The sequence below is a fragment of the Megascapheus bottae genome, unplaced genomic scaffold (genome assembly GCF_031878675.1).
Source record: "Megascapheus bottae isolate mThoBot1 unplaced genomic scaffold, mThoBot2.hap1 HAP1_SCAFFOLD_216, whole genome shotgun sequence".
Lineage (NCBI taxonomy): Eukaryota > Metazoa > Chordata > Mammalia > Rodentia > Geomyidae > Megascapheus > Megascapheus bottae.
This window is the reverse complement of record NW_028327578.1, coordinates 206,314-219,768: the sequence shown is the minus strand read 5'-3', so window position 1 is coordinate 219,768 and position 13,455 is coordinate 206,314. Positions and strand designations below refer to the sequence as shown.

The 13,455-nt window shown below is 43.4% G+C and overlaps 2 protein-coding genes across 6 annotated transcripts; one reads left to right on the top strand and one right to left on the bottom strand.

The window, feature by feature from the left end:
- Nucleotides 1–845: 845 nt before the first annotated feature.
- Nucleotides 846–13,212, bottom strand: LOC150039624 (zinc finger protein 763-like). 5 transcript variants are annotated; one of them, XM_090327730.1, is made up of 6 exons: nt 13,152–13,207; nt 12,791–12,912; nt 5,623–5,749; nt 5,368–5,428; nt 4,563–4,687; nt 846–1,834 (listed from the first exon to the last, which is right to left on the bottom strand). In XM_090327730.1, coding segments are annotated over exons 1-6 (447 nt in total). In that variant the 5' UTR covers nt 13,162–13,207; the 3' UTR covers nt 846–1,832. The 5 variants fall into 5 exon arrangements, with proteins under 5 accessions (XP_090183856.1, XP_090183854.1, XP_090183852.1 ...); XM_090327728.1 differs by lacking the exon at nt 12,791–12,912 and having other exon boundaries at nt 4,563–5,053; nt 13,152–13,212; XM_090327726.1 differs by lacking the exon at nt 13,152–13,207 and having other exon boundaries at nt 4,563–5,053; nt 12,791–12,883.
- LOC150039625 (uncharacterized) lies at nt 10,524–11,338 on the top strand. The gene is made up of 2 exons (XM_090327731.1): nt 10,524–10,788; nt 10,872–11,338. The coding sequence occupies exons 1-2, from the start codon at nt 10,524–10,526 to the stop codon at nt 11,336–11,338; spliced, it is 732 nt and encodes a 243-aa protein (XP_090183857.1).
- Nucleotides 13,213–13,455: the final 243 nt, after the last annotated feature.

Sequence of the window (13,455 nt, the reverse complement as noted above, 5' to 3'; positions counted from 1 at the left end):
CCCTTATGAGTTGGGATGCTGACCAACAGAACTTACTCTTCTTTGGGAAAGGCCTGTCTGTTCATTACGAACCACATGTTGGGCCTTACTGATTCTACTTTTGAGTGGAAAAGCAATATTCACTTCTGTGGTCCTAAAACCATTTTGAATCCCTGGCTGAAGTGAAATAAGAAAAAGATGACATAACAGATGAGGGATGTGTCTCAATTACATGGCATCACAGGCCGTAATGAGTTATAAATATGGATGTTCGGCTTATTCTATTTTTAGTGTTTTATCTGTAAATTTTTCCACAATAATTCAGACTACTATGTATATTGTATGATGAAACTGTATGGTAAGAAAAGTTTTAGTGACTATACCCATGGTGACAATGAGATTCTACCATGTCAGCCAGTCTATTTTTTTTAAAGATAAAAATGAGTTCAATATAGCCCGGAAGTCATTAAATATAGACAGTTTTACTGGTAAACTGTTTATATTTTCATTGTTTCACTGAAATATAAAAGCTCCAACATTCACTTTGGTAAAGATGGCATGGTATAAATTTGATTGTGCATGGATGGAAAAAATGAGGTCTGAACATTCAGTAGAATATTTTTCATTTTCTCCATCTCTCCTGTCTCTATTTTAACTGCTGCGCTTTTATGATCCACAGTGCCACCCCTGGAATTTTGCTTATTTAGAGGTAAGAGTATCTCAGAATTTTCTGCCTGGAATGGCTTCAAACCTGGTACAAGTGTGCATTACTGGCACCCACTAATTCTCACTAATGGGAAATATGTTCACAGCCAAGAAATGTATGTAGACACATTGATGGATGGATAGGAAAACAGAAAAACAGATTTTTCCAACAATTCTTTATTGAAAAAAACACTCAGCCAAGTTCTCTTTTGGGGCAAAATGAACAAGGGAGGCCTCAAGTTTGCTTTTACCAGTTCTCCTGGTCATACAGAAAACCCTAGTTCTGCATCGTTATTTTGAGATTATTTTGAGGTTATTTTTGATGTTTGCCTCTAGTGTGGCTAGACAGTGATCCTACATTCTGCTTCCTCCCATAGCTGAGATGATAGGAAGGTGCCACCATGCCCAGGTTTTCTGCTAACATGAAGTTTAACATGAACTTTTTTGCCTGTGATGATCCAGAACTACAATCCTCCCAACCTAGCTTTCTACACAGAAGCTACAAGTGTGAGGAAATAAATGCCTGTGTTTAGGATCTCTGTGGTAGTGTTTAATGGCAAAGTTGGATAACTAATATAACAGGGATGCAGAAACATAGCATGGAGAAAGGCTGAGCCAGGGTAAGAGGACTACAAACCAGGTGAGGGACAAAGTGAGAAGAAAGCGTGCAGGGAAGGTCAGGGAGCAGGCAACAAGGAACTGTCATGCCCTTTTGTCAACTGAAAGGCCAAGCATCTGATTACCTTTCCACCTCAGGAGAATGAGAGGAGCCGATGTGATGATTATTATTTTTTCTGTGATTATTTCTAATTAGTTGTACAAAGAGGTTTTAAATCAGCCAATGAGTTAATGAGTACACTGCACCTTGATAATTGTCTCCTTCTTCCCCATCTCCCTCAACCCTATGTATCTCCCCTCATTTTACTAGGTTCCAGTTTCATGGAAGTGCATTGAAGAGTATTATGCTATCAATCAAATCCTAACGAATTTTATTTACTTATTTAATACCTGAGTTGAATTCACCCACAAAATATGACCCCTTTCTAGATGCTTTGGATACAATGCTTCTGTCGCTGTCCCTGAGGCACTCACTGGAGGAGAAACCAGGCACGTGGGCATTAAATGTTACAGCAGAGGTGTTCACAGGGTCCTGTGGGAACGTAGTGCAAAAGAGGGCCTAAGTCACCACCACCCACATAATGATCATCAGTGACGAAGAACTTTCAGGATCACACACACACACACACACCAGACCTTGAAAACGTGCACTCACTGGCCCCTCATGTCTTGCAATCATAGTTACTCAAGAGGCTGAGATCTGAGGGCTATGGTTCAGACAGCCAGGAGAGGCCATGAGACTCTTATTTTCAGAAAGTGCTGATAGTAGTACATAGCTCAAGTGATAGGTGTAGCTTTGGGCCAAACAAGCTCAAGGATGGAGCTCTAACGCTGAGGTCAAGCCCAAACACATACACATGTGATCTAGAGGACTAGCGCTGCCCCTGTGGGTAATTTACAGGAAGCAGCTCATCATGTCTCCTCTCTCACGGATGACATCCAGTGGTTGGCAGGATCTAGCTAAACCATCAATGCTCAGTCCTCAGTGAGGATGCCCCTAGACCCTAGCAGACTGGCTGGAGGCACTGGCATTGGGGTTGTGCTGTCCCACCCTCTTCCTCTGGCCTCCGCCCCCACACTCTCGGACATGCCCACTCTGCACAGGGGAAGGTGGGAGAGGAGGCCTTGGGTTCCTTGGCTGGAAATTGCCTTGATTTGCTCTCTGGTTAGTGGATGCACTTGGGAGCTTTAGGAAGATGCAGTATTTTCTGTCATGCTGCTCCCTTCAGCGCAAGGTAGGAACAGCCAGGTTCAGTTACGGGGGGCGGGGGGAGGGAATCCCATGGCCCATAGTCTTCCATATCACACCCAAGGTGCACAAGCCTGCATGGGTCCCAGGGGACCATGGTAGCCAGGGTACTGCTCTACTATCTGAGCACACACTTGCTTGCTTTCATTCTTTCCTCCTTGATTTTCTTTCCAATTGTTCTCTTTTTTCTTCCTCTTCTTTCTTCTGGTTAATTAGAGATAAGAGTGTCAGTCAATGGATATTCCTGCCAGGGCTGGGTTTGAACCTCCATCCTCAGATCTCAGCCTCCTGCATAGCTAGGATTACAGATATGAGCCACCAGCTCCCAACCTGTTCATGTTTTAAAACAGTCAATGCTTTTCCTTCTTATGGTTTTAGGTATAGCATATTCAAACATAAAACAAAAACGATGGTTTGAGGCTCACACATGTAATTCCAGATAGTCAGGATCTGAAGATTGAGGTTCAAAGCCAGCTGGGGGAGAAAAGTCTGAGTTTCAACACTACTTAACCAGCAAAATATGCCAGAATTGAAGATGTGGCTCAAGAGGTAGAATTACAGCCCTGAGTTCAAAAGCTAAGGGGCAGTGCCCAATTCCTAAGTTCAAGCCTCAACACATACTTGTGTGTGTGCACGTAACAGTCACACAAATGCACACTTACACACACACGGAGAGAAAAGTTACATGTTCAGTAGTACAAAATTAATGCTTTCTTTTGCTGTTTCATATCACCCTGGGTTAGTGAGACCCATTGTGAATAAAAGACTGAGGTACATTCCTACCAGAACCTCCTCATCCACCCCTCATTCAGCTGCCAGACTGGTATCTTCCAGGCAGGCTGCTGGTATTTGTCCACTTTCTTCTGGAAATCCCAGGAATCCCATCCCTAGCTGGAGACTTGGCAGATGCCTGTACTTCAACAGCCAGCCAGCTACTCTCCCAAATCTCAGGATACAGAGGTTCACTGGGCACTATTCCTAGGTTGGTTTATCAATGTCGAAAAAGAGCAACCTATGCCTAGAGCTCTCCACATCTCAGGATCTGAAATAGCAATAGCAACTGTAAGGATATACAGGAAACAGCTTCTCCTCTTAAAGAAAAATCACTAGCTCTAAGCTACCCAGGACTACACTAACAGTGAGAGGCTGTCTCAAAAGAGCAAAACAAGCCAGAAACCAGAGGTTCATGCCTAGACCTCTGGAACTTTTCATACTCAGACAATAAGAACAAATGTTTTTCCACACTGCTTACATTCATACGGTTTCTCTGGAGTGTATACTTTCGTGTCTTTGAAGATGATAGGGAAGAGCAAATGCTTTCTCACACTGCTTACATTCATAGGGTTACTTTCCAGTATGAATTTGCTCGTATTTTCGAAGGAGAAAGGAGAAAGCAAAAGTTTTCCCACACTGCACACATGTGCAGCATTTCTCTGCAGTGTGAATTCTTTCATGTTCTTTAAGGGATCTAGAGGAAGAGCATGTTTTCCCACATTGCTTACATCCATGGGGTTTGGGTTTCCCTCTAGCATGAGACTTTTCATGTTTTCGAGGTCACTAGAAAAAACAAATGTTTTTCCACACTGCTTGCAACCATGGGGTTTCTCTCCAGTGTGAATTCTTTCATGTCTTTCAAGGTAGCGAGGAAGAATGAATGTTTTCCCGCACTGCAGACATCTATAGGGCTTCTCTTCAGTGTGAAGACTTTCATGTCTTCGAAGGGAACAGGAAAATGCAAATGTTTTTCCACATTGCTTACACTCATAGGGTTTCTCTCCAGTGTGAATTCTTTCATGTGCTTTAAGGTAATGAGAGGAAGGGAAGGTTTTCCCACATAGCTTGCATCTATAGGGTTTCTTTCCAGTATGACCTCTTTCATGTCTTCCGAGGGTGCTGCTAGAAACAAATGCTTTCCCACATTGCCTACATTCATAGGGTTTCTCTCCAGTGTGAGTTCTTTCATGTGCTTTAAGATAACTAGAAAAAGGAAAGGTTTTCCCACATTGCTCACATTTATAGGGTTTCTCCGTGGGAACAGTTCTTTTGTGCTCCTGAAGGGTAGTGGAGTTAGGGAAGGGTCTTCTACAATGCAGACATTCATAGCAGGGTTCAACTTCAGTGTCAATTTCTTCATGTCTGTGAAAAACACAAGAATGGCTACAGGAGTTTTCACATTGCATAGCTGCAAATGGATTTTCCTCATGGTGCATTCTATGGCCAGTTTGATCCTGATGGGATTTCCTGCAGGCTCTCCCACATTCTTTATGAGTGGTGGGGATTTTCTCCCATTCCTGATTCACAAAGGCTGTCTGTCCTGTGTGAGCTCTGAAAGGCATACCCATGGGGGAAGGAGTAAGGATGGTTTCTCCAAACACATGGGTATTAAAGGGTGCTACTCCAGGTAGAGTCTTCTTATTCAAAATGCTTTCCACATCCTGTTGGAAGGCTTCTTCACACTGACTGCCCTGTTCATGTTCAGACACTCTCTCTACAAATTGAGTTCTGTGACACACACACACACACACACACACACACACACACACACACACACACACAGAAACTGAGAACTGCTTGCAAACTAGGAAACCATTAGAAAGCGTCTCCTGAGCTTTCATGATGTCCTCCAAATGCTCCCAATATTGGCATATTTTTTTTAGATTCCTGAATTTTCTAGTTTTGGAGCTCCATTTGTATACAGTTTAAAAGGAAAATTTTCTAAGATAAAATCAATTTCTATCTGTGTGCATTTGTATAGCAGCTTGGTTTAAAAATTTCCTGCCACTCTGCATAGTATTATCTCTGGTTAGTGCAATTACCTTACTTCCTCCCTGGGATTTTTGCAGTTAACTTCAGTCTTTTCTTTTTCTTTCTTCTTTTCTAAAATGCAAACATAGAAATCAATGATTTTTCAACAATATAAAAAATATTAAGAATGCAACTATCATCATGAATAATGTGATCACAGTATATTTATAATCATCTATTCACCCACATGTTCAGTTTTTCATTCCAAATCATGCAGCATCACTCAGGGCAGGAACAGCTCACAGGTTAAGTAAGGCAATATTTACCTATAGAGGCCAGATTTCTAATGATTTCCCCCATCACATCTCGGTAGAGCTTCCTTTGAGAAAGACTCAGTAAAGCCCATTCTTCCAGGGTAAAATTGATGGCCACATCCTCAAAGTTCACAGTCTCCTAAAATATTCCACAAAGAATTCCGAAGCAAGAGTTAAAGTCACAGAAATGAGTCTCATCTTATTTTTTTTTCAAAAAGATACCTTATGTTGTCTATATATCAATTATTAAATACTCACCAGACATCTTTTCTACATGGTACTTCTCACATAGTTCTTTGTTACTTTTTCCTCCCCACAAACCCACAATTCTAGCACTCCTTAAACCTGAGAAAGGAAGAAAGAGCTAAACGGGAAAAATATGATGTAACAGAGGAAGAACAAAAGAACTTTGAATTTGTTTAGATGATATTCTACAAAGTGACTGGCAAAATAGATCAAAGGAGGGGACATGAATCCTTACTAGGATAAAACATAAATTCATTCAGGACACAGTAGATAGCACACAGTAAGAGCAAGTCTACAATCTGACATCTATTGGGAAACATGTACTTCATTTCTTTGTATCAGAGACATTAATTAAATTGTCTTGAAACAGGAAAGCTAAAAGTAGAACACTTTCCCCTACATAATGGCAAAGGCCTAAAATTTAAAGCATGGAGAGGATGATGTAGCACAATCTGAAGTTCAAGGTCAGCAAGGGCTGAATAATTTGTTTCAGACTCGTGTATTTTTGTCAGGGCTTCAACTCACAGCCTGCACACTGTCATGTAGCTTTTTTCTTCAAGGTGAGTGCTCTATCTCATGAGCTACAGCACAGCCTCTAGTCATGTTTTGGTTAAGTGGTGAAAGGAGACCCATAAACTTTCCTACTTAGGCTAGCTTTGAACTCTACCCCTTAGATTTCCATCTTTTGAGTAGATAGGATTGCAGGAATGAGCTAATGGACATCTGGCCCAACTCCAGACTTATGTCCTAACACTCTTGTCACAAAGTATTGTAGCCAATAAAACCTTGTCTGTAATAATATTACCCAACACATGGAGGAGTTTAATATGTGTAAACTAAGGGAGACAAAAGAAAATTAGGTGCAATACAAGCCAAAACAAAGGATTAATATGTTCAATACACTAATGAATGAAACTATATAAAAATACACAAGGAGGGGCCAGGAGTTTGGCCTAGTGGTAGAGTGCTTGCCTAGCATGCACGAAGACCCAGGTTCAATTCCTCACTACCACGTACATAGGAAAAAGCCAGAAATGGTGGTGAGGCTCAAGTGGTAGAAGAGCTATAGCCAAGGACAGTGCTCAGGCCCTGAGATCAAGCCAAGGATTGGCAAAATAAATAAATAAAAGAAAAAAACCAAATACACAGGAATGACTAGCTAGTCAAGATAATTTTGTACATATAAACAAATTTCCCTGGGACTGACTCACAATCACAAAGTAAAACGTGTTAAAACCATACATACCTTTAGTTATGCATGAATAAAATTGAAAATGATGCACACTTTACTAACTTGATTGGCTAAAATTAAAGATCTGAGCCATTGGCATCGGGACATATGCCACGTTTTTTTAATTTGGCCAGTCCTGGGGTTTGAACTCAGTGCCTGAGCACTGTCCTTGGACTTTTTCAAGGCTACAGCTGTACCACTTCAGCCACAACACCACTTCAAGTTTTTTTTCTATTTAGTGATACCAAGGAATTGAACCCCAGACTTTGTGCATGCTAGACAAGCATTCTACCACTAAGCTAAAGTCCAGGCTCTATATGCCATCTTTTTAAAATGTTATTATTGTAAAGGTGATGTACAGGAGACCATGGTTATATCAGTCAAGGACTAAATACATTTCTTTTTGGACAATGTTATCCCTTGCCTTTTCATCCCAATCCACAAGTTCTTAGTTCATTTTCATTATAGTTAAACATACCACTGTTACATTTATTCACTGTTTGCCTGGCCATTTCTGTTTCTCCTTAACCTGGTAAAGACATATATACACAAAGAAAGAAGGTGAAAAGAAAACAACAAGAAAGAAAAAGAATCCCCATTTCCACATGCTGGAGTTCATTTAGATAAGCATTATTTTATATGATCTGATGCACAGAGGCATTGCTCTGTCATGTTCCTCTCCTAAAAAAGTCCTCCTTTGGTCTCACTGTGGTAAATGACTGTAGTCCTGTGAAACATGTGCCATCTTTTTAATATCCAGAAAATGTAATGTGGATTTGTTTCTCTCGCATATATATGTGTTTTGAAAAGTCATCTTAAATGGCCCCCACATCAGGACCACCTTAATAAATGAGGAAGCAGGCTGTCTCTAACCTCATACATGTGTGAAACCTACAAAGGCAAAAAAGATCCTAGGATTTCATCTGGAACAACTTCAGCATTTGCTTTTGGAACTTTCAAGGGTCAAAAGTAAAAGAATAGTGTTCAGTGTGTAATCATACAGAGACACAATTAAAAATAGAAGGCCAGGTGCTACCACCTCATAGCTATAACCAAGCTACCAGGAGGCTGAGATCTGAGGATCACAGTTCCAAGTCAGGCAGGGAAAGAAACTCTGTGAGACTCGATCTCCAATTAATCACCAAAAATGCCTGAAGGGAAGCTATGACTTAAAGAATATCCTTGAGTGGAAAAGCTCAGGTTAAGCTTCACTACCGACAAAATTAAAAAAAAAAAGTTCTAAGGGGAAAGCAAGGGCTCCAGGACCTATGAAAAGCAGACAGGACAAGGGAGAGCATGTACACAGGAATGTGACAATAGAAACTAAGAGACTGCAGCTCTAGCCCTGGCTGCACGGGAAGTGAGTCTAGAGGCCCCATCCTCATCACAAGGTAATATGGTGACAGACCTAGTTAATGAAGTGACTTCTATTTGGAGCCTAATTACAGTGTTTGGATCTAGCAGGGTAGTGACTCTCCCAGCATGGGACACATGACACATCAGCAAAGGATAAGACAATCTAGCTTCTCATATTGCAGAAAGCTGAAGAAAGCATTATCTTGGAAGAGGGCCTTCTGTCCAAGACTTAAGTACTTGAAGCTATTGAAAACAGGAGCAATCTCAGTTCCAGGAGTCTTAAGAGACCTCAGCAGTGTCTGAAGAAGACATGGCTAAAAGGATTCATGGGGCTGGGGTTAGTAGATCATGCCAAAAATCCTAGTTACTCGGGAGACTGACATGTGAGGATCATGTCACAAGTCCAGGATAAACAGGCCAGTCCGTGAGACTCTGATTTTCAATTGACCAGCAAAAATCTGGAAGTGGGAGGAATAAGTAGTAGAGAATCAGCTTTGAGTGAAAAAAAAAACAAGGAACACTGCCCTGCATCTAAGACCCAGGATTTGCATTGAAGAAAGGAAGAAAGAAAGGGAGCATGGCCTAGTGGCAGAGTACTTGCCTAGCATGCACGAAGCCCTGGGTTTGATTTCTCATTACCACATAAACAGAAAAAGCCAGAAGTGGTGCTGTGGTTCAAGTGGTAGACTGTTGGCCTTGAAATAGCCCAAGGACAGTGCCAGGCCCTGATTTCAAGCACCAGGACTGGCAAGAAAAAATAGTAAATAAATATTACAGCTGGGAGTTTTGCCCAGTGGTTGAGTGCTTGTCTAGCATCCAACAAGGCCCAGGTTCGATTCTGAAGCTCTGAGTCTGGCACACTCTGTCACAGTGTACATGTACTGTCCAATGGGGAAATGGCTTCCAGAACCAGTAGTAAACACGAACAAGTTTTGACTTGGGTGAGCTGAAAGATCCAATGGGAATAGCTTGGAAGCCCCTGCTTAAGAGCCTCTTAAGGAGTTGGCAGTTTGACTCTGTGGAAGAGCACTTTCCTAGCAAGTATAAGGCCTTAAGTTTGGTCCTCAGCTCTGAAAAAAATATAATATATATATATGTATACTTATAGATTAAAAAATTAAAGCTAAGTGTTTCCTAGGCAATAAAGAAAAGTGTTTCCATAGTGAAACAGGGGCCAGGTTCTAGGACCTCTGAAAGCTGATAAATGAAAGCAGCTCCAAGATGCTGGACAGTGGTGTGCCTTCTGATCAGTGGACTGGGATCCCTGGAGGAGAATCATCCAAGCCTTTGGAAGGAAGAGAGTCAGCACTCAGGATCTATCTGCTGCCCCTGGGTGCTGGCTGCTAGATGGGACTGAAAGCAATCAGCAACACATATGGCAGCAGGAGGCCCCCTTCCCCCTACATGGGTGAGATCTGAGAGAACTGAAACTGCAGGGATACCACCTGAACCCCTCACTGCTAGAAGTAACAGTGCCAAGGTAATGAAAAGCCCTGGAATGAAGAGATTCACTATAGAATTCTTCCAGACTAAAAGAAGTATCAATAATGTCCCACTACATGGAAAGAAAGGAACTCTGTCATTCATTCTATGAAGTCACTGTTACTCTGACAAGGAAACAACATAGACAAGTTACTTTTCTTTTTTTCCCTTTTTCTTTTGTCTGCCATTCCTAGGGCTTGAACTCAGGACCTGGGCACTGTCTTTGGACAGTTTTTGGTCAGGGCTAGGAATCTGCCACTTAAGCCACAGTACCACTTCTGACTTTTTCTATGTATGTTGCACTGAGGAATTGAACCCAGGGCTTCATGCATGCTAGGCAAGCACTCTACCACTAGAGTGCTGTCTAGACAAGATGTGTTCACAAAGTATAAAGAATGTCTACGTAATTCATCTTTTGGCCAATGTGGATAGAGAGAAAGATTACATTAGAAAGAGAGACCAACACTTGCTGGCCACCCCGCCGCCCCAGAGCCCCCCGGGTCCAGCGGCAGGGTAAGTCTGAGCGAAGTCAGCTTTCGGGTCCCCTCCCCCGGTGCGCTGGGCGACCGCCCTGGCAGCCTCCCCACTTTGGGCCCCCATGCCCCGGCCAGAGCCCCGAGGCCCCAGACCGCCCCCAGTGCAGCTCGGGCGGCGCCCTCTGCTGTCCCTCCGCCCTCCGCCTCTGTGCCCACCCCCTCGGGGGAGGGAGCGGGGACGCCGGCTCCCCAGTCTCCTTACCTGCTCCGGGCGCCCAGGACACGTGCGGACACGGACTGACACTTGCTGCCGTCCTCAGGAGGCCCAGAGCCGCTGGGCCCCGCAGGTGCTCAGACTGCTGAGGGAGGCGCGCCCCGGCAGAGTATGTGATTGCCTTGGTGTCGGGGTAGACACTTCGCTTCGGGGAGGGAAGAGGAGGGATCAGCGGTTCGCTCCTCTCTGCCAGCAGCAGCGCGGCGAATCCGCAGGCGGAGTTTCGCAGCCGCCTCATCACAGTCGAGCCAGGCGAGCCAGCAGGGAGGTCGCTCCATCCAGTCTCGGCGGCCACAAGAATCCGGGCAGCCAAGGCACCGGAGCGCCGGAGCGGGCAGGGCAAAGGCCAGCGGAACCGAGGGAGCGAAGGCTCCAGCCGGCGAGCGCACCCCCACTGGCCCCAGCGATGCAGCGCCGGGCGGCATGGAGAAGGAAGGGATGAGTCGAGCGGACCAGCAGTACGAGTGCGTGGCGGAGATCGGGGAGGGCGCCTATGGCAAGGTGTTCAAGGCCCGCGACCTGAAGAACGGGGGTCGGTTCGTGGCACTGAAGCGCGTGCGGGTGCAGACGGGCGAGGAGGGCATGCTGCTCTCCACCATCCGCGAGGTGGCGGTGCTGAGGCACCTGGAGACCTTCGAATACCCCAATGTGGTCAGAGCCTGAGTGACCTTGCCGCCAGAATGAACAAACAAACAAAAAAAGACCTGCTTCTTTGCCCCTGGGCCACTCCCAAGTGCATTCTCTTTGCTGCCTTTTGGGGGTCCTGGGGGAGTTGGGTCCTATTGGGGACAAAACCCAGCCATCCTGAAACAGGTTCTACTATCCCCATGTATATACATACATGTATTTGTTTTTCTGCCGTAGGAAGACTTTATGAGACTCAGAATGAATGGAGAGGTAACGGGTTGTGTGATAATTAGAAGAGAACTTTAAGGGTGGGGCCTAGTATAAATCAAGTTAAAGAAATGCAGAACGCAGAACTTGTCAACCCCACTCACAGTTTCTTTTTATCACCGTTGTCAAATGATTGCTGATGGTCTAGGAAGTTTCAGTCGTGATGCTTGATGTCAAATGTTATTTTAAAAAATATCTTCCAGGGCCCGTTTGGCCTAGTGGTAGAGTGCTTGCCTAGCATGCAGGAAGACCCGGATTGGATTCCTGGGTACCACATACAAAACAGAAAAGCTGGAAGTGGTGCTGTGGCTCAAGTGGTAGGGCTCTAGTCTTGAGAAACTCCAAGGACAGTGCTCAGGTCCTGAGTTCAAGCCCCAAGATGGGAAAAAGAAACCCAAAAATCAACAAATAAAAAAAATGTCTTCCAAAGACAGGCATGGTGATACAATCCCAGCACTTCGGAGGCTTAAGTAGGAAGGTTCAGAGGTAAAGGCTAGCCCGGGCTATACACATTGGTAGACCCTATCTTAAAATAAAAATAATAAAATAAAATAAAATTGGGCTGGTGAGTGGTAGTGGACCAGTTTAGCAAGCATAAGCCTCTTTGGGTTCCAACCCCCAGGACCATCAGGTGGGGGGGATATGTCTTGCACGCTTGTCTCACGTTTGTACTACTTAATGCTTCTGTGCTGACATAGTCCTTAGACTTCTGTTAGGGGTTAGCTGTGAATCCAGGATGTGGCATCTTTAGATTCTACATGTTCTGCAATGGCTTTCCGGGACTAATTGTGCAAGTGGGTAGACAACAGCACTCTAAGCAGTCTCCCATGTAGTAACCAGTATTAAAAGAAAGTGTTTGTGATTTAGGATAATGATGTTTTCTTAGTGATCCTGGAATTTCCCCATTGTGTGTGGTTGTGTCATCCTTTTCTTTCTGAAACCAATGCATAGCTACATAGCTTGAAGTAAAAAAGGAATGCAGAGAGGCTTGTATAAATTGAGTTGTAGTTTTTAACCTTATTGGGCTCTTAATATGTGGGAGAAAGGAGATTTGGAGGGTTGTCTCCCTTTTTCTTATCCATCTAAGGATTCTGTTCGACAAATATGTGCCTACTGTGTGCTCTGTGGATGAAACTATGTAAATAAGCATAGCTAAATATTTTTGTAAAAAGTCAAAACAATTTAACATTAGTCATCAAAATGGAGAGACCCAGGACTGACCTTTGAAATACCAAGCCCCCAAGAGAGACAGATATCCCCAAAATCTTCCTGGGAGGTTTTAAATTGTCTCCTCTTATCCTGGACTCCGTGATTTGTGAGATGCTTTCTTACCAGCACTGAGGCTAGAAGGCAGCAAAGAATCATAAATACATAAATAAAGCAGTAAAGGGTTGTAAAGATAGGACCACATTAGCCTATGCTTTAGTCAAGACTGGGAGGCAGAAAGATAATGAAATTGGGGGAATAAGTTTCTGGAAGATAGGGATTTATATAAAAGAATTAGATTGCCTTTTGTGTCTCTCTGTGTGTGCCTGTTGAAAAACAACAAAAACTTTTTGGGGAAGGAGGTCATTCAACTCACCAGACTTCATTCTTTTCTCAGAGGAATCACTGAAGCTCTTCCCAAAGAATGACTTTCAGCCCTAGAATTTTAAGAACAAAGCTTTTGTTTTATTTTTGTTACCTGTTCTATAGAGTGTGATTATCAAGCATACAAATAAAATCATGTCTTACTAAAAAAAAAAAAAAGAAAGAGAGACCAGAGTGAGCATGCTCTTACATTCACCGACAGTTACTGCACATGTTAATAATCTCATGCACATTCAGCTTGAAGTAATCGATTATAAGAAATCTGTTTCTTTATTCTATGCTCTCAAGTCCTGAAT

Bases quoted from the DNA above. Each gene is read 5' to 3' on its own strand.
- LOC150039624 (XM_090327728.1), bottom strand. From the start codon at position 5,656: ATGGGGGAAATCATTAGAAATCTGGCCTCTATAG. The intron at 5,429-5,622 runs GTAAATATTGCC...TTTGCATTTTAG, and splicing joins TAGAAATCTGGCCTCTATAG to AAAAGAAGAAAGAAAAAGAA. The intron at 5,054-5,367 runs GTAATTGCACTA...TGTGTGTCACAG, and splicing joins AATCCCAGGGAGGAAGTAAG to AACTCAATTTGTAGAGAGAG.
- LOC150039625 (XM_090327731.1), top strand. From the start codon at position 10,524: ATGCCCCGGCCAGAGCCCCGAGGCCCCAGACCGCCCCCAGTGCAGCTC. The intron at 10,789-10,871 runs GTGATTGCCTTG...CTCTGCCAGCAG, and splicing joins GGCGCGCCCCGGCAGAGTAT to CAGCGCGGCGAATCCGCAGG.